Source organism: Sitophilus oryzae, unplaced genomic scaffold, assembly GCF_002938485.1.
Source record: "Sitophilus oryzae breed Bouriz unplaced genomic scaffold, Soryzae_2.0 scaffold_1583_pilon_pilon, whole genome shotgun sequence".
In the NCBI taxonomy this organism is placed as follows: Eukaryota; Metazoa; Arthropoda; class Insecta; order Coleoptera; family Curculionidae; genus Sitophilus; species Sitophilus oryzae.
The window spans coordinates 966,970-992,123 of record NW_022146262.1 but is presented as its reverse complement, the minus strand read 5'-3'; the positions used below and the strand labels follow the sequence as shown (position 1 = coordinate 992,123).

The 25,154-nt window shown below is 32.5% G+C and overlaps 1 protein-coding gene across 1 annotated transcript in view; it reads right to left on the bottom strand.

Annotated features, from left to right (window-relative positions):
- LOC115879657 (long-chain fatty acid transport protein 1-like) overlaps positions 1-25,154 on the bottom strand; it is a 47,794-nt gene that overhangs the window by 17,127 nt on the left and 5,513 nt on the right. Inside the window, exons 2-4 of the mRNA XM_030896571.1 lie at positions 12,222-12,568; positions 1,712-1,862; positions 837-1,074 (exon numbers count right to left, since the gene is read on the bottom strand). Coding sequence (XP_030752431.1) covers positions 837-1,074; positions 1,712-1,862; positions 12,222-12,568 — 736 coding nt within the window. The remainder of the gene's footprint in view (positions 1-836; positions 1,075-1,711; positions 1,863-12,221; positions 12,569-25,154) is intronic.

Sequence of the window (25,154 nt, the reverse complement as noted above, 5' to 3'; positions counted from 1 at the left end):
TAAGTTGAATCTAAGTATCCTTCATTTTCATAAATTTAACATCATTTTTTTTACGATTTACTGTCAATAATAATTTAATATTCCTTATTTAAAATGTGTAAAATACATTGTTCTTTCTTGTTTGTTGCATATTATTCATTAAAATGAAAAAATTCAAAAACATGAAAAAAGTTTGGAAAATTTAAAATATTCGATAATTTTGTCCATGAATGTATACATATAAAATTATATGGCGAATGTCATCGATCGTCATTTCAAAGACACTGTGACGGCGATTTTTTTCGATCATGTGGTATATTGCATAGCCAGTAGGAAAGTCTTTACTTTCGAGAGGTTAACTAAATCTCAAGAGACAGTAATGAAAACTTTTAAGGTTTGTACACAATTTAATTTAAAAGCACATCATTAATAAAAAACTAGGTACAATATTTTTAAGGGTATCATTATCATCATCAATTTATAGGCACAAGAAGGCGTTTCTGAAAAATGTTGCATCTAGGATTGCAACTTTATTTTTCACAATTATTTACCCATTTTACTACAGCTTTAATAGATTATATTTAGCTTAGATATATTATCTTCATTTCAGTATAATACATGAAAGTTTTTAAAATATTTTATGTTTTCTACACATTTTCCTACACACGTAAAAACCGGCAACACTGTATGCCGCTTTTTATTTGGTCTCTCTGTTCTTCAACCGGTTATTTATATTTATCTCTGTCGCATGCATTAAAATGATGACGCAGACCACGCAGATGAAGTGGCCAGGATGGTTATTTTTCATAAAGAGCATCATTATTTTTTTTATAAATCAGATTATACATTTATCTTACCATCCGAGAGTTCGGCTCCAAATATGATCGCTTGGCTTTTGACTATAGTCAAGGAATGTACGAGGGAAGTCAGTCTTAGGTTGGTGTTGATGAGCGCGGTGACTACACCGATTTTTGAGAGCCCCAACCATGCGCACACGAACTCTGGTTTATTTTCCAAGAACAGAGCTACGCAGTCGCCTTTTTTGTAGCCGTGGCTCTTGAACACATTGGCTATCTTGTTGCTGTATTCCTCCACCTGAAACAATGAACAAAATTGTTAATTTTGTTAAAACTACCTAAACCAAAAAAACTGGTGGCCTAAACCGTCAACTGGACTGGACCAACACACAAAGGTTTAAAAACAGATGGAGAATATCTTAACCATTTAAGATTCGCTGATGACATAGTCCTAATCCGGTGTTTAATCGTAGTAAAGTTTTGTTATTTTTAATATAAAATTCGATTGAAGTGATTAAAAAGTACTCCCTCAATACAAAAATAAATGCAACGAAGTTAGAATTAAGGAATAAATAATAAATCAAATTCAATACAAATTTCACTGGTTTGAAATGACGCGTAGAAAATTGTGACGTCGCCTATCAGCATTTGACTGAATAGTTGACAGAGGGCGCGAGCCTCTGAAGAATAATATTATGGCGTGTCTAAGAAAAATATCACTCTATCTTAGGATTCTACTTGACATTCTCAACATGTATAAACAAGAATAGAATACAAAGTAGAAAAAGAGTAAATCTGGTATTTTTAAGTGTTTTTTTTTCTTCTCAATGACTCTTCTTTTACAAAATATTTAACAAGGATGTACTGTCTTTATATTCTAGTCTAGTAAAGTCATTTAATCAGGTTTTTTAAGAATTTAAATTAGGTTTACTCACTTGTGCAAACGTCCATTCTTGGCCTTCGAACACGATGGCCGGTTTGTTTGGGTTCTTCTTCACCGTGCTTTGAAAGATTTGCGTAAAGCTGGCGTTCTGTCTGTGGTACCTCTTCACTTGGATCAATAATCTTATGTACTTGATAAGGGCCCTGTAACAAATAAAAAAATTGTGATCAAAGTCACGTTGAATTCAATCTAGGGAAATCTAAAAATCGTGTTATATTCCATGTTTTTATTTTGTCTTTGTTATACAGGGTGGTCCGAACTGTATTCCGGAAACTTCGACAGCATATTCTGCAGATAAAAATAAGTAAAAAAGTTCGTACAAATGTATGTCCTAAAATGCTTAGTTTCCGAGATACAGGGTGTAGAAGTTTAATTTTTATTTCGATTTTTTCCAAATAATTTCTGAAGTAACGTCAATATTTGGATTAAAATTGGTTTCTGGGAGTTTTTTGACATGAGAAATTGGATTTTGATGTCAATATGACTCCTACTTGTAGAGGGCGCCACCTGAATATTTTTTTTTTTTAACTATTTGAAGAGTAACAAAACTTTTCGTCCGTACCTGTATAAAACTACCGAGTAACAGAATATTAATTTACCACGTTTTTTACGTAAAAAAAGTATCTTCGTAAAAATCGCTACGAGTAATGATTCTCTAGATATTTAGAATCAAAATTATCAATACCTGTCATCATTGACATAAATTAAACATGTTGACTAAATAGTTATTAGACTGATATCATAAATTTGAAATGTGTTTGTGCCAAAAGTTCAACAGAAACTGTTTTATCATAATTGTTTTAAAGAAAAATAAAAAGTTCCCAAGTTTATCATTTCAGTCAAATAACTATCTCCTCAACATGTTTATTTTTTGTCAATAATGACATGTATTGACCACTACCATTCCAAATATCTTCAGAACGGTTGCTCGTAGCAATTTTTACCAAGAGACATTTTTTACGTATAAAATCACGGAAATGTATATTTTAATTATTAAAATAATTAATAATGATTAATAAAATATTAAATCACTCAGTAGTTTTATACAGGTACGGACGAAAAGTTATTACTCTTTAAATCAGTTAAAACACATCTAAGTGGAGCCTTCTACAAATAAAAGTCATAATGACATCAAAATCAAATTTCTCATGTCAAAAAACACCCAGACACCAATTTTCATCTAAATATTGACGTTACTTCAGAAATTATTCGGAAAAACTCGAAATAAAAATAAAATTTCTACACCCTGTATCTCGGACACTAAGCATTTGAATACATTTATACGAACTTTTTTACTTATTTTTATCTGCAGAATATGTTGCCGAAGTTTCCGGAATACTACTACTACTACTACAAATTTAATACTTTGAATACTTTTTCTACTACTTTTAGTTGTATACTGTAAACTAAATAAAGAATAATTTTACGATTGTTATAAAAATAGTTATGAATAAGTGATTGTGTTTATAAAAAAATCTTATGCACTTAATTGCATCGTTACAAAAAAACATATTTGCATTAATAATGTACTTGATTTTTTGCTATTATGATAAGGAGAGAAATCTCATACACTTATTTTACTACTGGTTATTAGTAGTTATTGATAAAGTAAATAGTCAATGACCTAATGAGTGTTTTAAGATGCAAGTAAAATCTTTCTTTGAGACTTTCTCCTCATAGATTGAAAGGAAATCATATTACGGAAATATTTTCAGATATAAATAAACTAGTGATATCAGAGTGAGAGTGAAACATGAAGTTCTCGAACTAGCAAAACAATATTTGTTTTTTCATACGGCATCTTATTGAAGGGTACTATTCCATTTCTAAAGTTTTTTTTGAAAATAACAGGTAGTAGCTGTGAATACATTTTTTGGAGGTAACCAGCTGATATCAGATAAGTTGTGACAAAGTTTAAATTCTTTGCAGTTGTGGAATTGTTGCGTATACTTAGACAGGTGCTGCTCAAATACAATTAATAAATTGGGAAAATTCCAAATTGTAGTGAAGATATTCGGAAAAAAGCCTTCAAAACCTTGAAAATTCGTTTTTATGACTTACACCTGTCTTTATTTGAAACAATATTTGTTCAGGGTTGGGTAGGTTTGGTTTCTTATATTTTCTACCGTATTTTCTACACGTAGGAAATTAATTTTCTACGCCAAATAATTTTCTATATTTTTTACATGTCCAGACGTAGAAAATTAGTTATGTATATTGTAAGCCTTTTTTGAGTTTATATTTATTTCAAATACTTCAATCACAACGATTAGTACAATAAATAAACTAATAACGATATCTCTAATTGTTATTTATTATTTAACAAATGGATAGTATATAGTATGTCAAAAAAAAGTTTACCTATTAACTTCAATATTATTTTAAATTGATATGTACAATGGGAGGATGCGTGATAATAACTGTTGTGTCATTATAATTCACAGATATATCGTATTTTCTGTCATCTTCTTGACGTCGTTTGTCGAAATGTTCCTTGATTTGTTACACACTATAGTCGCAGTTTACAGATACATATCTTAAAATTTTTCAATAGTAAGATCAAACTTTACAGAATAATTCTATGGAATTCTGTGAACTTTGGTAAGACTCAAACAGAAGAACAACAAAAAATAACATCTAACATAATGAAAGTAAGAACTACAAACTACAATAATTTTTATTATACGTATACAGGGTTGTTCACCACATACGACACGGAGTATTGTAGCTAAAGGATTAGATTTTTACAAATTGTAAGTTTTGGGTTCGTTGAAGGATTATTAGAGCTACAATTTAAAAATATTTTTACTAGATACAGCAGATGATTATAAACTGAAGTTTATAATCATCTGCTGATGATGCTAACATGGTAAGCGAAACGCGCGTCCAGTGTAAAAGTAAAAGTGTTTTTGGTGTATTGTGGTGATTTAGTGTTTTTATTTTGCTATGTGAGCATTATGTATTTCATATAAAAGATTACTTATAATGCTAAATTCATATTTAACCGATGTCTTTATATGTAAATTATATGTAAAGTTTATTCACACAAAACAAATATAAGAATTTACGTACCTTATGACCTTGTTCGATTCTTAAAAATATGCTTGCGGTGCTAAACGATCCACAACATTAAAATATAACAATAAATAATAATTATAGCTTTTATTTTTAGAAAGATGTAGTAAAAATTACTAGGGAGGTTAAAGTCTATTCTTAATGTAAAACAATCATTGCGAAATTTTAAATAGAGGATAGAGGACTGCAGACATATAAATAAAAATTAATTTAGTTATATTTCAGTCGTTTTAACTACTTTAGTCCAAAAAAGTAGCAAAATAAGCGTTCGGCATTTAACGTTTTATGTAAAACTGGCTAGGTATTTTTACACAAATGAAGAAGGAAATTAAAGATAAAGGATTATACTATATCCGTATTGTAGCACATTTTTAGGTAACTTCTTTATTTTTAAGATTTTGATGGTCAAACATCAATAAAATATTCCTTATGTTTGGACTAAATTGTCTCGAAAATAAAGATATAATTTAAAATTCCGTTACAATACGGAAATAGATTGAAGTTTTGTGATTACAGTGATATATAATTTATGTAAAACTACATAAATATAATACAAATTGGTCGCTATTTTATGACAAATGCTGAAGCTCTGCAAACATTAATCAAGCCTTAATCAAAGCACGTGAGTTTGGAATTTTGGGTGTGGCTTAACACGACAGGATCGGGCTAAGCCTTCGGGCAGATTTCTGAAATATAATATACAGGTTGTTAATCTGTTTATTACTCGCGGCAAGAGCTTTATGGTTGAAATATGGCAACCTCGGCCCGCTCGTCGAGAGACGACGCGACGGGACGAGTCGGTAGTTTAGCTTAGTACTCATTTGGAATGTAGGCAGTGTTGCCATTCAGTTGCCCAATAAGTAGCCATCCAGTTAACAATCTGTATATGTTACGGTTAAAGTCCGATGTCCGGTTAATGTCAGGTTAATGTTTGGGTTTGGTTTTGTTTTTGGCTGTTTTGTTTTGTTTTATTCTCGAGATTACCCGGGTAATGTCGATATTAACCGAATATCGGACCTTAACCGTAACACACATAGACTTAAAATAAAATATAGACTACACTATTTACATCTCAAAGCGGTCAAACAATCTTTTTTGTATACATGTTTACTTCTGGGTACAGTCGACCGAGCCTTCCTCATCCAGCCTATGTTGTCACGTTTTTAATATTATCAATATTTTTTTTCTTGTTATACACATATATTGAGATATTAATACTACAGTTTAATAAAGTAGGTTTTAATATTCCATAGATGTATTAAATAGTCCTTATACTACTAAATTATAAGTCGGATACTGTTTAAAAAGGATAAGTTCTTTACAATATGACAACACCGATTAGAGGCGAGGGAGCCTATTCATTCATTTATTACCTTGTAGTACGCGTCGCACGTGTGCGGTAAAGCTTTATTGCCGCATTGTCCCCGGCTGTAGTAACGCATTTTTCTTAGCTTGTAGTCCTTAAGTGTTTATTTTATTGACATTTTCTGTTCAAGAACTATAAAATATGGTTCGCCAGTGCCAAATTTGCAAGAAATTTGACTTAAATAATCCATTTAAGTCTTGAAACGATTTTCGACCGGTAGACCGGTAACTCTCAATTTACCCATTGGGAGTCAGTGGCGTTGTTGTAGAAAGGCGCTTATTTAGATAATATTTTAGTAAAATGTAAAATCTGAATTTTTTCTCTAACATTACATTATTTACTTACTTACATTGTAACAAAATCATAATTATAACCCTGTTAATAATTAATAATGTTTTTATTAAAAATATATTCCGGTTTATTCTAAAATTATCTTTAGAATCTAAAATAACATACAAGAATTTTAAAATGATATTACATTATGAAACAATATTTTTTAATATACCGGGTCGTCTCAAAAGTGGCTCACCCCCTTAAACTTTTTTATTTTTTCAGATAAAAAAAAACAGATTTGTATGTTAGTAGGTATATGACATAAATTAGGATTTATTGACGTATTCAATTGTTTTTGGTCTCTTCCTTTTTCACCGAAATGATTACATCTTTTGATTTTTAAAGGCACCCTCGGTATATTGCTACTTTATTCGATAAAATATGACCCTCTGAATAGAATGACATATCATAGCCAACTTTTGACATTGTCGCTTAAAAATAAATCGTATTTTAAATTTTAATCCAGGGTGCCATGGTGTTGTTAAAAACATTAAGTTTTAATCAAGGAGCCTTGGAAAAATAGTTTTGATCGTCTAATAGGTTTCGTGTCTTGTATAGGCCGGTTAAAAGATGTACAAATCGTATTTTTAATCATACATATGTCAATTTTTTTCAAATGGAACAAGGGTGACTCATTAGCATATTTGGAAAAAGCATTTTTTATGAATATATTGATACCACACACTTGGTATTTCGAGTCAAATTGTCGTTATGAGCCGCGTGTTACAATTACAATTAAATCATATGCGAAAATGTCAAAAGTTGACATATGATATGTCATTCTATTCAGAGTGTCATTTTCTATCGAATAAAGTAGAAATATACCGAGGGTGCCGTTTAAAAATTAAAAGTTATAGTCATTTCCGGTGAAACAGGAAGTGACCAAAAACAATTGAATGCGTCAATCAATCCTAATTTATTTCATATACTAACATACTAAATCTTGTTTTTTTTTGAAAATATAAAAAAAATTATGGGGATGAGCCACTTTGGGACGCACCCGGTATAATAAAGACAGTACCGAGTTAAATAAATGTAGTTTTTATTTTATCCACTTCCTATCACCTTCCTTGCTTTAATGGAACAGATTTATGTTTTCTCTAATTTACATAATAAGACGTCACTTAACCAGAAAAAAATTACAACAATCATTTTTTTTCTCTCCTATGTCGCCGATTCTATTATATCTGTGGAATAGATCCTGTTTTGATTAATATTAGGGGTTGTAAATGTTTGACTAAAATTAATAATTTATTATTAATTTCAAAAATTACCTAATTTCGATTATAAAATTTCTTCTATAACGTGTATTTTATTATTTTTATCCTTTTGGACTCTAAATTGTTTTTTCTAAACTTTTATTTAAAAAACCTTTCCTAAATCTTAATAAAATATAAAAAAGTTTAAATACGATATATTTTTAATTTAATTATAGCTTCATTAAAATAAAAAAATTACCCGGCTATGATACGGAGAGTTCAGGTGTACTTGAGAAACGAAAGACAGTGTTGTGTTTCTCGGCAGAGTCGTCAGGGAACGACCGTTACGACAGAGACAACCGATCTATCGCTCGTGTCCCACTCGTTATAACCTAAAACAATAACACAACAATAACAAGACAGTGTCTGACCGCATGTTCCAGCTATTTATGAATGAGATGCTCAGTCTATATTTTATTTTAAGTCTATGGTAACACACGTATATATTTCCTTCAGCTATACACACCCGCTTTACCCGACCCCTGAAAGCGACCCGAACAGGACCAGTATAATTTTTAATAGACTCTTAAGTTATAAATTAGGCATAGTTTCAAACTAAATGATCGTATTTAGAATTTAGCTTGGGGATTTAAATGCAGGGTCAAGTGGTGTAAAACTCCTTTTTTTTTGTTATTTTTGAGTTGTGACTAAAATTTCAAAATTATTTATGCTATTAAGTTGTTAGATAGGAACTTTCATTTTTAATTTAGAAAGAGATATTAAATGTCAAATAATTTAGCTTGCTTAAATATCATCAAAATCGGCCCACTAGAACAAAATACAGGGTGGTCCGAACTGTATTCCGGAAACTTCGGCAACATATTCTGCAGATAAATATAAGTAAAAAGGTTCGTATAAATGTATGTCCCAAAATGCTTAGTTTGGGAGATACAGGGTGTTGAAGTATCATTTTTATTTCGATTTTTTCCCAAATAATTTCTGAAGTAGGTAACGTCAATATTTGGATGAAAATTGGTGTCTGGGAGTTTTTTGACATGAGAAATGTGATTTTGATGTCAATATAGTCTTTTTTCATATTTTGTAATTCCGATTATGGATGGACGATAATGCATTTTATCTAGGACATACCTTCAGGTAACTGTAATAATATCTATTATATGAAATGTTATAAGTTGTATTTTTTAGATTTAAGAATGGGATTTGTAATAAGTTAGATCCTTATTACAAAATACAATATGGATGGAAGAAAGATCAAAAAGGCAATCTAACACCTATTCAATCAACAAAAGATGTGGCGCCTCCTGACCTAACTAAAATCAATTTTTTGCAATTGCAAAGAGAGTCAGGGCTCTAAAAATTGCTCTTGTAGAAAACTGGGTCTTAAATGTTCTTCAAAGTGTGGTCAGTGCTACGGAATCAGTTGCACAAACTTTTGTATTTTAGTTGAGGACGAAAATGACGCTCAGAATGATGCCATAGCAGATTTTATTTAAAACATTAATTTAACACTTTTTTAACAATAATTTTACTTAATAAATAATATTTAAACGTTATTTTTAATTGTTTTAATGCTTAAATTTATACTTGGTTTATCTATATTAACACTATACTGTTAACGCAAAAATTACAGCTGATGGTTTAAAAATACTGGAAAATTTATAAAACGTATAGTAAAAAATTGTTCTATCTCAATTACTATTTATTTTAGAAAGAAAACGATTGAAGGAATATTGTAAATTTAATTCTCTACAAAAAACATATCTTTAGTTTTTTCGAAAAAAGTTATGCAAACGGAGATATTTGAAAAAAACGAAAACATCCAAGATGGCGGCGGTTTTTTTCAAATCCATTGGGAACCGAATGGGACTTTTGAGGGGTTAAATAGGAGATTATTATCTACACATTCCTGTTGAGATTGGTTGGTTACTAATTTTTTCCACCTTTACATATAATACTTGGCTACGTTTATTGGCATATAGTTTCCGGAATACAGTTCGGACCACTCTGTATATTAAACTTTAAAATACAGGAACATTTTAAGGTGCCCGTTTTTGTTGCCGGTGAGTGTATATTGAAATCTCTATGTGCGTTTAAATATTTCTAGATGGTTTCGAAATAGCATTTAATAACTGATTTAGAGTGGAAAAACACCTTATTAATAATAAATTAAAGGTCAACTAACCGGGAACATTACCACCTTATGACGTTTTTTAATTTAATATACTTCAAAACGTGAAGTAATATTACAGCAAACAAAATATAGCGACTAATTTTATTGTTCTGTGTAATTGGAATACTGTAATACTTAGGCATACATATTAAAATTAATGACTATATTGTATTGAAATTATGACTTTCTTGACAACAGCGACAGTTTTCGTTTAAAATTCAACAATTTGATTCGGCAAATCTTTTACCAATAAATTACAACAAAATAAAATTTAGTCTATTTGCATTTTATGAAGAAAATAATACCACAAAATAAAACACTAAATCACCACAAAATACACCGAAAAGTAAAGTGTTTTGGTGTCTTGTGGCGATTTAAGCTTCATTTAGAACCCCACAATTATTGGTTTCAATTAGCGTAGAAGTTTGTTTGGTTTGGCAAGCATTCACAACGTCAAAGTTAGTGGTAGACATTTTCAATTAGTAGAAAAAGTTATCAAACTTTTAACTTTTCCACTAATTATAGTTCAAAATTTGCGAGAAATGTCATTTTGGCATTTGATTATCTTCCGTCAAGAGAAATTCTGGTTAGAAATACGGCCTAGCTACATCGAAACACCGGTTCCCATTAGAACACCGAAGTTAAGCGACGTAAGGCGATACTAGTGGATGGACGGGTGACCGGTTCGAAACTGTATCGTGCTGTTGTCCAATAAAGGCAAAAGTGTAAAATCTATTGACACACACTGCTCATTCACGCCAGTTCGAGGCCGGATGAGAAATCGGATATCTCGTGAGTAAGAGTTGATTTAGACACTTGCCAAGTCGGTAGGCCATAGACCATGATATGGCCGAGGACCGCGGTTAGGATTCCGCGTAAACAAAGTAGGCCCCGTCCAGATTAGCCCTGACAGCAAAAAGGAGACTTAACTGAAATATTTACTTTTCTTTACTTTAAAAAGTATGAAGTGTAATTGAAACCACTAATTTATTCCACTAATTGCCAGGTTCTGAATGAAGCTTTAGTGTTTTATTTTGTTGTTGTAACACTAAAGGTTCCAGGTCACAACTGTAACCTAAAATAATACTGTTACGGATTAAACGACAGACACAACTGTCACTGTCATGCATTTACTCGTTGGACAGACTATACAAACGATTGACGATCAGCTGTGACAAACACCATCAGATTAAATGTAAAGCTGTAACTGAAATGTTGTTTCTAGCCTACCATGACGTTGTTTTCATTAGATCAGACTGTTTATTCTGTTTTCATAGTTCGCAAAAACTGGTTTTATTCCAACTTGTTAGATTTCCAATTGAGCGAATACCTATTTTCTCTTAAAACGATTGCTAAACCAATTAATTTGTTTAAGAAATTTACTACTTACTGGTAATTTGTCATTTGTTATAGATACAATATCTATAACTGATCGAAAAATGATTTCGATATATGATCGAAAAAAAAAACGGCGTCAGCGATGTCTATGAAATGAAGATTGCCTGTCATTTTATATGCAAAATAATATTAGGAATGAAACCTAGGAAAACCAACTGGACGCATTTTTTTCAATCATACGGTATTTTAGTAGCTGTAACGTGTCCTAAGAAAATATCTAATAAAGTAGGGAGTTGGTATAATTCAAAATAAGAAAAGAATAAAAGTCATATTAACACTCTGTATAAATATTATACTAGTCCGAAAAAGTAGCAAAATAAGCGTTCGGCATTTAACGTTATATGTAAAACTGGCTAGGAATTTTTACGCAAATGAAGAAGGAAATTATAGATAAAGGATTATATTATACCTATCCGTATTGTAGCACATTTTTAGACAACTTTATTTTTAAGATTTTGTCGGTCAAACATCAACAGAGCTTCAGCATTTGCCATAAAATGGCGAGCAATTTGTTACAAAACCATATAAATTATATATCACTGTAATCACAAAACTTCAATCTATTTCCGTATTGTAACGGAATTTTAAATTGTCTTTATTTTCGAGAAAATTTAGGCCAAACGTAAGAAATATTTTGTTGATGTTTGGCCATAAAAATCTTAAAAATAAAGAAGTTGTCTAAAAATGTACTACAATACGGATATAGTATCATCCTTTATCTTTAATTTCCTTCTTCATTTGTGTAAAAATACCTAGCCAGTTTTACATAAAACGTTAAATGCCGTATGCTTATTTTGCTACTTTTTCGGACTAGTGAAATGGGCTCTTAAATTAAATCAATTAACCACACGAAACAACTGAATCCCGTAAACACAAGCTTCTCTTAACCGCGGGGTCGTCGACCTTGACCCACAGCCCCACATTTCCCCGGAAAACTCACCTCAGATCCCTCGGTGCCGTAACGGCGGCCACGTAGAACCACCTCCAATGTCCGGCAGCCAGATAGGCCACCACGGCCACCAGGAACAGCTCGACGAGGAACAGGAACCCGAAAAAGTACCAGACGGCCGCGGCCAGGCCTACTAGGACAGCGACTAGGGCGGCCATGATCGCTAGGCGACGGAGCCAAACGTGGACTGTTTGACGCTGACGGCGACGCTGATGTTTCCTTCGCGGCGCTATGATGCCGTTGACGTCGTCGGTGGTACCTTTGGCTTCTCTGACCCGGACCCCGCTCTCTACGTCGTCCGCGGCCGCGGCGACGTGATGTTGATTGTTGTTGGAAACCTGCGAAAATTGTTTTGAATGAAATCGCAGTTGTTTGTGTACGAAACGTCAAAATCATATGGTTGTATGACTGGTTGCCGACTGCTGACTTATTAAAGGGATATACTTGTTTTACTGGTTGTCTAATGTTTTGAATCTAGTGTTGGTGTTTATATTATACAGGGTGGTCCGAACTGTATTCCGGAAACTTCGGTAGCATATCCTGCAGATAAAAATAAGTAAAAAAGTTTCTATAAAAGTATGTCCTAAATTGGTTAGTTTCTGAGATACAGGCTGTAGAAGTTTCATTTTTATTTAGATTTTTTCAAACAATTTCTGAAGTAACGTCAATATTTGGATGAAAATTGGTGTCTGGGAGTTCTTTGACATGAGAAATTTGATTTTGAGGTCAATATGACTCCTAATTGTAGGGGGCGCCACTTACATTTGTTTTAACCTTTGAATAAGAAGGTTTTAACTATGTTTTAACCAAAGGTTTTAACGGTTTTGAAGAGTAATAACTTTTCGTCCGTCTCTGTATATAACTACTGAATGAAAAAATGTATATTTCCGTGATTTTTTACGTAAAAAATGTCTCTTGGTAAAAATCGCTATGTGCAATCGTTCGCAAGATGGAGATAGTCAATACATGTCGCATTATTGGCAAAAAAATAAACAGAAATGAATTAAACGATAAATTTGGGAACTTTTTATTTTTTAAATTAATCATACCTTTTTCTTCAAAAAATGATGATGAAATAGTTTCTGTTAAACTTTTGGCACAAAAACATTTCAAATTTATAATTTTAGTCTAATAACTATTTAATCAAAATGTGTCATTTATGTCATTGATAACAGGTTCGATAATTTTGATTAATAGGAACTTTTTGTTTTATTTTTATCTGTAGAATCACCTGCCGAAGTCAAATACACTATTTTTTGACACCCTGTATAAAATACCCTTTCTGTTTCTCTCTTTTAGACTGACTGGTAAATAAAATGCATATTTTAAGTATACAATTTTACACCTGTTTCAAAAATGTAAACTATGTAATAATCGCAATTGAGAAACGGTTTTTAATCAGGCCGACTATATTATTAGTTATATAACATATCTATAAAATTAGCGCATATACGTAAAAGTTATCGAGCATTTACATCTTTTTAAAAGCGTATTAACAATGTTCTTCAAGGATAAATGTATGTAAGTATTGCATACGTACAAATTATTGCCGTAGATACATATTCTGTCGCAAAAGGTAATAAAACATACAGGTATCATAATATTTTAAGACGATAAAAATTGTTTAATCTGCACAAAGTAATCAAAAGCACGCTCTTTAGCAAGAAGTACTACAGTGTGTTCCATTTTCGAGTTTGACGGGGTTTCTTTTTATGACACTACGCACAGGGGCGGATACAGAAATTTATTTTAGGGGGGGCCCGAATAAAAAATAATGTAGAGAATGCTTTTAGAGCGCTATTTTTAACCCAAAAGCCGAATATTTAACCCAATCTATAGATTTTTAGGGGGGGCCTGGACCCCATGGGCCCCCCTCTGTATCCGCCACTGACTACGCATAAATTTGTTCCAGCCCTCTTTGTTTCTGAAATACAGGGAGAATTTGAAAATGTTGCATTTTTCGACCCCCTTCATATTTTGGATTCTTATTACTTATCGAAAAGTTGAAAACTGTGTCCTGTAGAGTTTTTCGCGTAGAATCCAGAGGCGTAACTAGTTTTTCTCAGGGAACTGTCTTTTTTGAAATATGACAGAAACTTTTTTTAAATGGGACCTCCTGTATTCATTTGTATTTTATTTGTTTTGTTATGAGCTTTCTAAAAAATATAATATGGTCTATTCTTATTATCATAAATGTGACAAAAAATGCATTATTTAACTTTTTTACATAAAACAACCTAATTTAAGAAAGTCTTATTTTATTTTATTTAATTTAACCTGAGATAATTTTGTTTTTCATCATGTTAATCTTAATAAACTGCACTGAAAATGAAACTGCACTGAATTTGTGAAAATTCTAGAAAGGAATTTAAATAATCTTTTTTTATACATAGCTTTGATAATCTGTAATAAACTTTTTTGTTAAAATGGATATGGTAAACAATGTTTATCGTTCAGACCCAATATTATTACAAATTCTTGGGTTTCAGAAGAAATTTGACCATTGTTTTGGCCTTAAAATGCCTAGAAACATTATTTCACAGTTTAATAGAGTCAGTATAGTAACACTGTCTCAACAGGGCTACCGGCAAGTTGCAATAGCTGAAATTGTAGGAGTTAACCAAAGCGATGTTTCGCGAATATTAAAAAAATTCAGGGAGACAAACGAGGTTACAGACCGGCCTGGAAGAGGTAGAAAGAGATTTACTATTGCTGTGCAAGACCGTCAAATATCCCTAATTGCACGACGCAATCCCCTGCTTTCTAGTACTGCTATTAAAAATGAGTTAGCTCGCCTTGAAGGAGTAAATGTTTCAAGAAAGACCATAGCAAGAAGACTCCATGACAGAAGATTACATTTAAGGAGGCCTCTACGAGTTCCGAAGCTTAATTTACAGCACAAAATTACGCGACTACAATTGGCTGAGGAGATGAGAGCAAATGGACCTAATTGTAATTTCGTCATGTTTAGTGATGAAACAAGAATAGGCCTAGTGTCAGACTCGCGACGAAATTTGATCTGGAGAACATCTGGAAGACGAGCACGCTTGAATGCAGCTCAACCCTGTGTCCAGTTTCAAGGGGGAAGCATTATGGTATGGGCAGGTATAATGCCATGGAGCTCGAACTCCTCTTGTTTTTATTGATGGTACAATGACAGGTGCCTCATATCTTAGAGACATTTTAGAGTCTATTGTGCGTCCATTTCGAGGGGCAGTGGGGATGAATTTGTTTACATGGACGATAATGCTCCTCCCCATCGCTCTTTAGCGGTTCGCGAATTTTGTGAGGAAGAGGGTATAAGAAACCTGTGGTGGCCACCGATGTCTCCAGATATAAATGTGATCGAGTATGCTTGGAACATGCTAAAACGCCATATTGTCAAAAGGAATGATCCCCCCGTTCCTTATATGAATTGCAAATTGCTGCGCGTGAAACATGGGAAGCGATTCCTCAACATCTTCTGGACAACTTAATTGAGAGCATGCCACGTCGTCTCACAGCTTGCATTGAGACTCGAGGAGACAATGCAGACTATTAGTTGTGAGAAATAATTAAAATTGTTGTCAATATTTTCTGTTTAAAATGAAATTTGTTTTTGTTGATTTTCCCTCATTATGAAAAAATTATAATAACAGCCTAGTTGCACCTAGATTTTTAATTTTATATTAGTTAGTCGTGTAGTAAGCCAATATGTTCAAAAATATAAAAAGAATCATATTAGGTCCAAAATAAAATAAAAATATCGTTTTATGCAATAATTTTGGCCATGTGTGTATATGGATCATTGAACATAGAATCAACTGGTATTTACCAAAAAACAATGTTTAATTATCTAGAGTTCACGAATTGTGGTTTAACATCGTGATGATTCCACGAAAAATGTATTCTTTTTGCAATATTTCTTTTGCGTTTGCGTATCGAGTAATATTAAGTCTTTTCTTTATGTCTTGCAATGAAAGCATGCAATTTGTTAAATGTTATTTAGAACGCATCGAAATGAAAGTAAGTTAGGAGTTAGTGTGACAGAACGCCACGATCGGAGAAATTTCTAATAAAATAATAGAAAATTGCAGAAAGAAAGCCGTATTTTATTAAGTACTTATAAAGAGCGTATATCCTCTGCTTTTTACATTTTTTATTTTTTGCAGAATGTTCAGATGGTCGTTTTTAAACTAAAGGTATTGTTTTACTGCTGCAAAAAGTTTAAAATTATTTGTAAATAGCAAAAAAAACAATAGATGATATACAGGGCGTCCCAGGCTGAGCGTGAATTAGAAGCTTCTAGAGAACTACAAAATCTAGATCAGAGATTTTTTGCACATCATTGTTTCACAATGAGATCTATCGATTAAAAATGTTTTCAATATGGCGACACTTTCGGAAACATCGGAAATTTACAGCAACTTTCTTATTTCAAATGGGTACCCCCATTTTTTGTTACATACTTAAATTCTCTGTAAAATTTATGAATTTTGATATCAATGACTCTATACCTAACATTAACCGGTTTTTGAGAAAAAAAATATTTAAAATTTTTGGAGGAAAAAACTGCCTGTCAAAAAAAATCTATAGCCTAAACATCAAATTTAGTGAATACCACAGCCACTGTTATATAAAGAGAAGACATGTGGCTGCTTATTTCAATAATTAAATTGTTCATTTTTTCAAATGAAACCCCATTTTTTATTCACTAGTGAAAATGTTTTTCAATTTGTTACATTTTGATTATGTTCCTATACCTAAAATAAAACGTTATTTAAGATTTAGTTTTAAAGCGAATTTTTTTTTTGATTTTATCTATCTTCCTTTAACATTACATACATAGATACATACTGACATACATACTGATATCTGGTTTGACATACTGATGGTTTGACATTAAGTGTCAAACCATCAGACAGTTTATTTCCTTCTGTCAAAAAAATAATTATTTGAATTTCATATATTATAAATACTGCTGCTAAAACTTTATAAAGTGAATTTATAAAAATATATCTCATATTTTAGTGATGGCAAGTCATGGCAATATGACATGGCCAGATATAGGTTGTTTTACATCTCTTGACGTTTACTCGCAACCAGAAAAATATACGCTTTAAACCTAAATCTTAAATACCTTCATTCAAACAATTTAATTTTTTAAATTTAAGTGTTAACGAACTTTTTTCAATAATCAGCGGCAACCAGGTATTTTTCTGTTTATATCTGGTTTATACAGGGTGTCCCAGAAATAAGAGCAAGTATTTTAACTGGTAGTATAATTCAACCCCAGAAATACGCCTATGAGTTTTTTTCACGAAAAAAAAATTGAAAATTTGGAGTTTTTTGGAATTTTTTTTAGTTTTTCGTTAAAAAACATAATTTCTTGATAATATGGCAACATAATTAGAAATTTATAAGGAAGAAAATCCAGAAAAGATCCAGCGGTTCTCAAAATTTTAGCAAAAAAATATTTTTTTTGGAAATTTTCAAAGTAAAATAACTCCGTTACTTTGGACTTAAAACGATAAAGAGAAAATATGTTTCTTTTATCGAGAGAAATATCTACCACCCCTTAAAATCATCATCATCATCATCAGCCAGCCCTTTGCGTCCACTGCTGGACATAGGCCTCCCCCATTTGCGCCCACTGTTGCCTATTTTGTGCGCTCTGGATCCAGTTATTGGTGATCCTTTTTATGTCGTCAGTCCATCGTGTTGGTGGTCTTCCCTGGTTTCTTTTGTCAGCTCTCGGTCTCCATTCGAGCAGTGTTTTGGTCCACCTACCATCGGTCACTCGAGCCACATGTCCAGCCCACTTCCACTTGAGTGTAGCGATTCGTGACACAACGTCGATGACGCCTGTTCTCGCACGTATATCCTCGTTGCTTATATGATCCCGCAAAGACACTCCAAGCATTGATCTTTCCATTCGTCGCTGTGCCACTCTGAGCCTCTTAGCAGATGCGATGGTCAGTGTCAAGGTCTCAGCTCCATACGTCATAACCGGTAGTACACATTGGTTGAAAACCTTTCGTTTTAGGCAGATTGGCTGGTCGCCCTTAAACACATCTTTTAACTTTCCATAGGCGGCCCAAGACAGGGTTATACGTCTCTTCAGTTCGCATGTCTGATTGTCTCTTGTGATCTGTATCTCGTGTCCCAGGTAGTTATACCTATCCACAAGCTCCACCTCACTGTCACCCACAACAATATTTCCACTGGGAACCAGGTTGGTCATGAATTTGGTTTTTGAGAAGTTGATCTTCAGACCAACCCCGATACACACCTCCCGCAATTCTCGGAGCATCACTTCAGTATCCCTTAGGTTGTCGGATAATAAAACAATGTCATCAGCAAAACGCAAATTTGTGAGGTTCTTGCCATCAATCATCAGTCCCTTCCCCTCCCAGTCGAGTTTTTTAAAGGCACTCTCCAAAACGGCGGTAAATAATTTCGGTGATATAGTATCTCCTTGACGAACGCCCCTGCCTATCGGTATGGTTTTAGTGTTCTCGTGTAGTTTTACCGTCATCGAGGCGTTTTTATAGATATTGTAAATAAGCCTTGTGTATCTATAGTCCACCCGACATTCTTGCAAGGACCTTATCACTGCATCCATTTCTACTGTATCGAAAGCTTTCTGGAAATCGACAAAAGCAAGTACAAGCGGCCTGTTGTATTCAATGGATTTTTCTATTATAATTTTAATACTCTGGAGATGGTCATTGGTTCCGAACCCTGCACGGAAACCCGCTTGCTCTATCGGTTGGTAAAAATCCAATTTCTTCTCGAGTCGTGTTGTTATTATCCTCGTAAACAGTTTATAAAGGTGGCTAAGCAGACTTATCGGTCTATAGTTTTCTAGATCTGCTATGTCCCCCTTTTTGTGAAGTAGTATTACTACAGCATTGTACCACTTCCCAGGCAGAGTACCATCAAAAAGGCAAAGGTTGAAAAGATCCACAATCTTCTGAAGCAAACATTCACCACCAATCTTAATTGCATCTGCGACCACACAATCCTCGCCGGGAGATTTATTATTCTTGGTGTTCCTTAAGGCTAGTTCCATTTCTTCAAGTGTGATATCTGGTAGTGTTTCTGACCCTTGATTTACGATGCCCTTTGTCCATGTCAATATCTCTGGTTCGACTTCTGAATCCTGTGTCCCTTCCCCCCGACTTCGGTACTGCAGTCTATAAAAGTCCTCAACTATCTTTAAGATCTCCTCCCTGTTGGTCGTGATATATCCCTGATGGTCTCTGATTTTTGTTATTCCAGCTGTTCCGCTTTGAAGACTCTTTCGTAGCACTTTCATGCTTTTGTTATTTTCTATTGTCCGTCGAATCTCGTTTTGATTAAATTAATTAACCCCTTAAAATACTTGCACTTATTTCTGGGACATCCTGTATATCTTGGGTACCTTCAATTTGTATTTGTGCAGTAAGTAGTAGTCTATTTATTTGTTTGAATTCGTATGAATTAATTAAAGGTTCTGATTAATAATAATAATAAGATTCTATAATGTTATATTTCCTTGAAATAATATTTTTTTATCGCTGGGTATTTACCACCATTAAGTTATTGATTGATTTTATTTAAAAAGGATCGACAGCTATTATAAATATTCTATGATTGCTGATTATTATTGCTAATTAGCATTCCGTTGCAGTGTAACAAGAATTCCGTTAGCACCTAACAGCGAATCCTTTTACGATTCGTTAGATCGTAATTTTTCATTTTCAGTTCGTACCTGTTAAGTTTTCTTCATTCACGAAACAATTTCATACCCAGAGAAATAAGTAAATTTAGAGAGGTTCAAATATATTTGTTGAAACGTCACGTTTTGTTTAGGTCTCGTAATGTCGTCACTGGAATGGCAGTTACACAATAACGCAGATAAATAAATAAACTAAATCGTACTTCTTCAATATCTGGTTTACAATAATTGCAATGGCGCAATTGACACACCTTGTGGTATATTTTATAGTATATTTAATAGCTCAATAAGATGTCCAGTAATACCACAGATTAGGTATACTGTATGTATACAGATAAAAATTTTATCCCTAATTCGTGGTACGAAAATTGTTTTTATGACGATATGCAAACGAGTAAAATTTCCTGTGCGCAAAAATAAACTCGCATAAAATAACAATAAACAGCGTAATAGAGAGATATCGCTAAACCGAATAGCGGTGGAACCGAATACCGGCGTGCATGGACGTTAATAAGGCCAGGTGTTATTTCCTTTACGTGAGGTGGTATTAACTCTCTTCATTTATAGTTATCGGACCGGAAAGAATTCTGTTCGCGTCGCGTCCGCTATTTAAACTTAACCTAACTTTGAAATTGTTTTGTTTACTACGTATTTTAAAACTAAAGAGCTAAAGTGCTTATTTCCAGTGCTTTATTGTTCAACGTCTGCCAGTGGGTTTAGGGCAACAAGCAATAAATTCTCATAGAAGGGCTTTGGTCGTCATCTGCTGTAAACCAAACCTCTTTAAAGGTTCTTTAATATTGGAAGAGGTGGAATCCATATTTTGGGCCATATTTATTTAATTAAAACTAATCCCAGCTACTTACAGCTACTTACTACTTATAAATATCAAATTACCTAATAAAACTAAAGTAATAATTCAAAACAATTCAAACATAACCTAAAATAAAAGATCAAAAATAAAACGTGCGCCACTGACTTTTGATATGAAAATTGTGTAGACCGTTAATGCCAATTAAAAGTTATCTCTTGATATTTTGTCGAATTCGGCTTTCTTGATGAGATAAACGCAATTTTATTAATCACAATTAATAAAATTAAAATAAAATTGATAATTTATATATTTTACCTATTTTATTATTAAATATTATTACTATCAGTCCAACCTAAAGCAATTTGAAATAAAACAATAATGATATTTAAGATAATTACACAGTACTGATTTCTTTCGAAAATCGACAACTATGAAACTATGAACCCTTCCTGGACACAAACGGTACATTGTGAGACAGGAAATTGTAGAGAGAAACAAGCCCTATAACATAGGATACAACATTTTAATGAACAGTGCTTTCCATAAAATCAATAAAATGAAAAATATAGGAAATAATATACAGGTACTGATTTCTTTCGAAAATCGACAACTATGAAACTATGAACCCTTCCTGGACACAAACGGAACACTGTGAGACAGGAAATTGTAGAGAGAAACAAGCCCTATAACATAGGATACAACATTTTAAGTGCTTTGCATAAAATCAATAAAATAAAAAATATAGGAAATAATATACAGGTACTGATTTCTTTCGAAAATCGACAACTATGAAACTATGAACCCTTCCTGGACACAAACGGTACATTGTGAGACAGGAAATTGTAGAGAGAAACAAGCCCTATAACAGGATACAACATTTTAATGAACAGTGCTTTCCATAAAATCAATAAAATGAAAAATATAGGAAATAATATACAGGTACTGATTTCTTTCGAAAATCGACAACTATGAAAGTATGAACCCTTCCTGGACACAAACGGTACATTGTGAGACAGGAAATTGTAGAGAGAAACAAGCCCTATAACATAGGATACAACATTTTAATGAACAGTGCTTTCCATAAAATCAATAAAATGAAAAATATAGGAAATAATATACAAGTACTGATTTCTTTCGAAAATCGACAACTATGAAACTATGAACCCTTCCTGGACACAAACGGTACATTGTGAGACAGGAAATTGTAGAGAGAAACAAGCCCTATAACATAGGATACAACATTTTAATGAACAGTGCTTTCCATAAAATCAAAAAAAAAGATCAAAAAAATTAACATCATGTAACTCTGTAACATCCTGTAAAACTATCCATATTCATGTTTATAGGAACTTTTCACATTTTTTGATGGAGAACAATGAGTATTGTCAAGGAATATAATAATAATATTCTTTAGTATTATTTAAAACTTTCGCAAGTTAAAGATTTAATTTTTTTTAAAGGTTGCTATTAGACATGGATAAAGGCAAATTAATAAAATTGCGTTTATCTCGTCAAGGAGGCCAAAATCGACAAAATAGCAAGAGACCACTTTTAATCGGCATTAAATTGCTTACACTACTTCGCTAACGAGAGAGAAAAAAAAGTCAGTGGTGTACTTGCTTTTTATAGAAAAATATTCCAGTGATAACCCATGCATATGCACGTCCATGGTGAATATTCGTCATTTATAGTAACTTTTACCTTCAACATTTCATTTGAATCACTAAAAGTACTTGGAAGAAAATTATAATAAATCGAAAGATTATTAAGACTTTAACACTCTGTAGCTACGAAACAAAGCAGAATCGGACATATGAAAAAGACACACAAGAGATGGCACGTGTTTTTTGAAACACCCTGTATACTCTAATATTAGTTAGTACTCGAATATTTCGTGTTTTTGGTTTAGGCTAAGATTGTTTATTTAGTTATACTGAAAAGTTTTAATACTGCTGTCTTTAAAGCCTCCTTATAATAATTCTGGTTTGTATGAAAAACTAGCAATATTACTATTGAGTCTAATTTTTGGAAATTTGACTCTTTTTCATTTATTATTTAATAATTAGAGATATCCATTGATGGTTATTTTTCACCATATATCGATATTGCAACTGACTACACAACAATATTATTTGTCTTGGCTGTTAGGGCATCTCTATGTTTATTTATATCTCTAAAATTCGAGCGTAAATCACGAGGAATTTTGAAATTATCGTCTAATTACACACTTTGAAGTTGTATAATTAGCCAATTTCTAATTAATTATTATTTAATAATACAGGTTTCATCCTGTCTACGTTTTTAATCTATAAGTATTTACGTCACTATTATAATACAGGATGAAAAAAAAACTTTCAGCTACTGTTTTATTCATAATTTTGAAATTGCTTTTATATGCGTCCTAAAAACGCAAACCTTTGAAGTTCAGAAGATATCCATATTACTGGTTAATTTTCATATGTCCATATTTGGCTTTCATTAATATGCATATACGACTTATATAATCGACCTTAGTAAACCTTATGATATATTTATTATGATATTCATGCATCCCTGATCTTGAATATACATTTAATACTAAATTAAATAATCCCATATATTTATGTTATTAGCATAATTTTTAACACTAGCGCCTTTCTATAATTATTATAATATGCCATCAAGGTTGTCAACCCATTAATTAAAACAATTAAAAGACATCGATACCTGCAGGTTACAGGTACTTCCAAAGTCCATTAAAATTAACAATTTTTTTCTAGCTTTTTGCGGTTAAGCAGTTATGCCAGTTCAAGAGTTACTTGTTTTTCTTAAAAGAATGTAAAATGTCTGGGAAGGGAGTGAACCATCGCGACCTTACAGATCTATTGTGTGCCCCTTTCTCGAGTTTTAACTCATAATACAGTAACTCAGCTTAAAATAGGAAACAGGAAAATTGAAAATTGAGTGAGACATTTAAAATGATAAAAAATGTCTATACCTATGTGGCGGATTCATCTCTCCAAAAATCCTATATGGGTATTTCACCACTGCAAGAAAATCTACAAAATAAAATAGTTTTTTTTGTAAACACTTCTGCGTTAACCCAAACGGCAAATACTTGTCAGAAGTTAGGTTTACATATATACAAATTTGCCTACAAATTTACAAACAAAAAAAATGCTTAATGTTTCGGAAAGTTTATCTCTTTCCATCATCGGAAGCAAAAAAAAATACAAAGAATAAAGAAAAAAACTATATAAAATATTTAAATTGAACTATTCGAAAACACTTTAGTTTTTTAAAACAGATACGTCTACAAAAAACCGTTGACGTTCTGTTAAAATGACATTATATCAAGTTGAACTTACAAAATTAACAATTACTACCTGATGACAATTACTTAATAAGGTAAAACCAAAAAGCCCCAAACTTTCTGTATGATTATTTTTAATTTTTACGTATGTTATGTTTATTTATGTAATGTTCTTTAAAATCAAAGAAGCGATTGCCATACATTACTAACATCTAGTAGATGTCGTCTACAGATACATGAGCAATACATTTATTTTTATTAGATTTTATTAAAAAAGCCTCTTGTATTTTTCTTTTAGAGGCTATCGCTTCTTTCATTATAATTTTGTTTCAAAATCTTCCATAAAAATATTACTTAACAAAGGAGAGAGATGTGATCCCATTGCCATACCAAAATCTTGTTGAAAAAATTCATTATTTAATTGAAAATAAGTACTTTGTGTTAGTGTCAACAAGTCCAAAATACTATCTATGTTTAATTTTGTTTTTTTAAATTAATTTTACTTAAAATGATTCTGGAACATTTCATTTTTAAATGCACTGTATATCGAAAACGGTAAGCGCAAAGAGTACTAAACCATATATTTGTGAAATTAGCTAAAATATGTCTACCGGAAGATGCCAAAATATGTGGAGGTTTCCATTTAAAAAAAATCAAGATAACGTCGTGCCTGTCAAAATGACGTTTTGTAGAATGTAGAATGTTTAGGAGGGGAGTTAATCACCTCGACCTTTTAGATCTATTGTGTGTTCCCCTTTCTTTCATACAGTCTCAGGGCTTTAACAATAGCCAGTATCTGAGACGGCTCCACAGAGGCCAGCTCTCCATCCTCGACATCAGACGTACCAAGATTCATGGCACGAATGGTCGTCGTCTCGGCGCACTCTGTGATAAGGTGTTCTGGTGTTTCCCTATTTTCCCCACAAAATCTGCATTCGCTGTTGTTTTTCAGTTTCAGCCTACTGAGATGTTCGTTGAGGAGACAGTGTCCTGTTAGAAACCCCGTGACAATCCGAAGATTATTTTTACTTAAATCAAGGAAAACCTTTGATTTTTCTCGGTCGTAAGTCCTGAGGAACTTTTTGGAGTGTCTTAGACCGTTGGAGGACACCCATT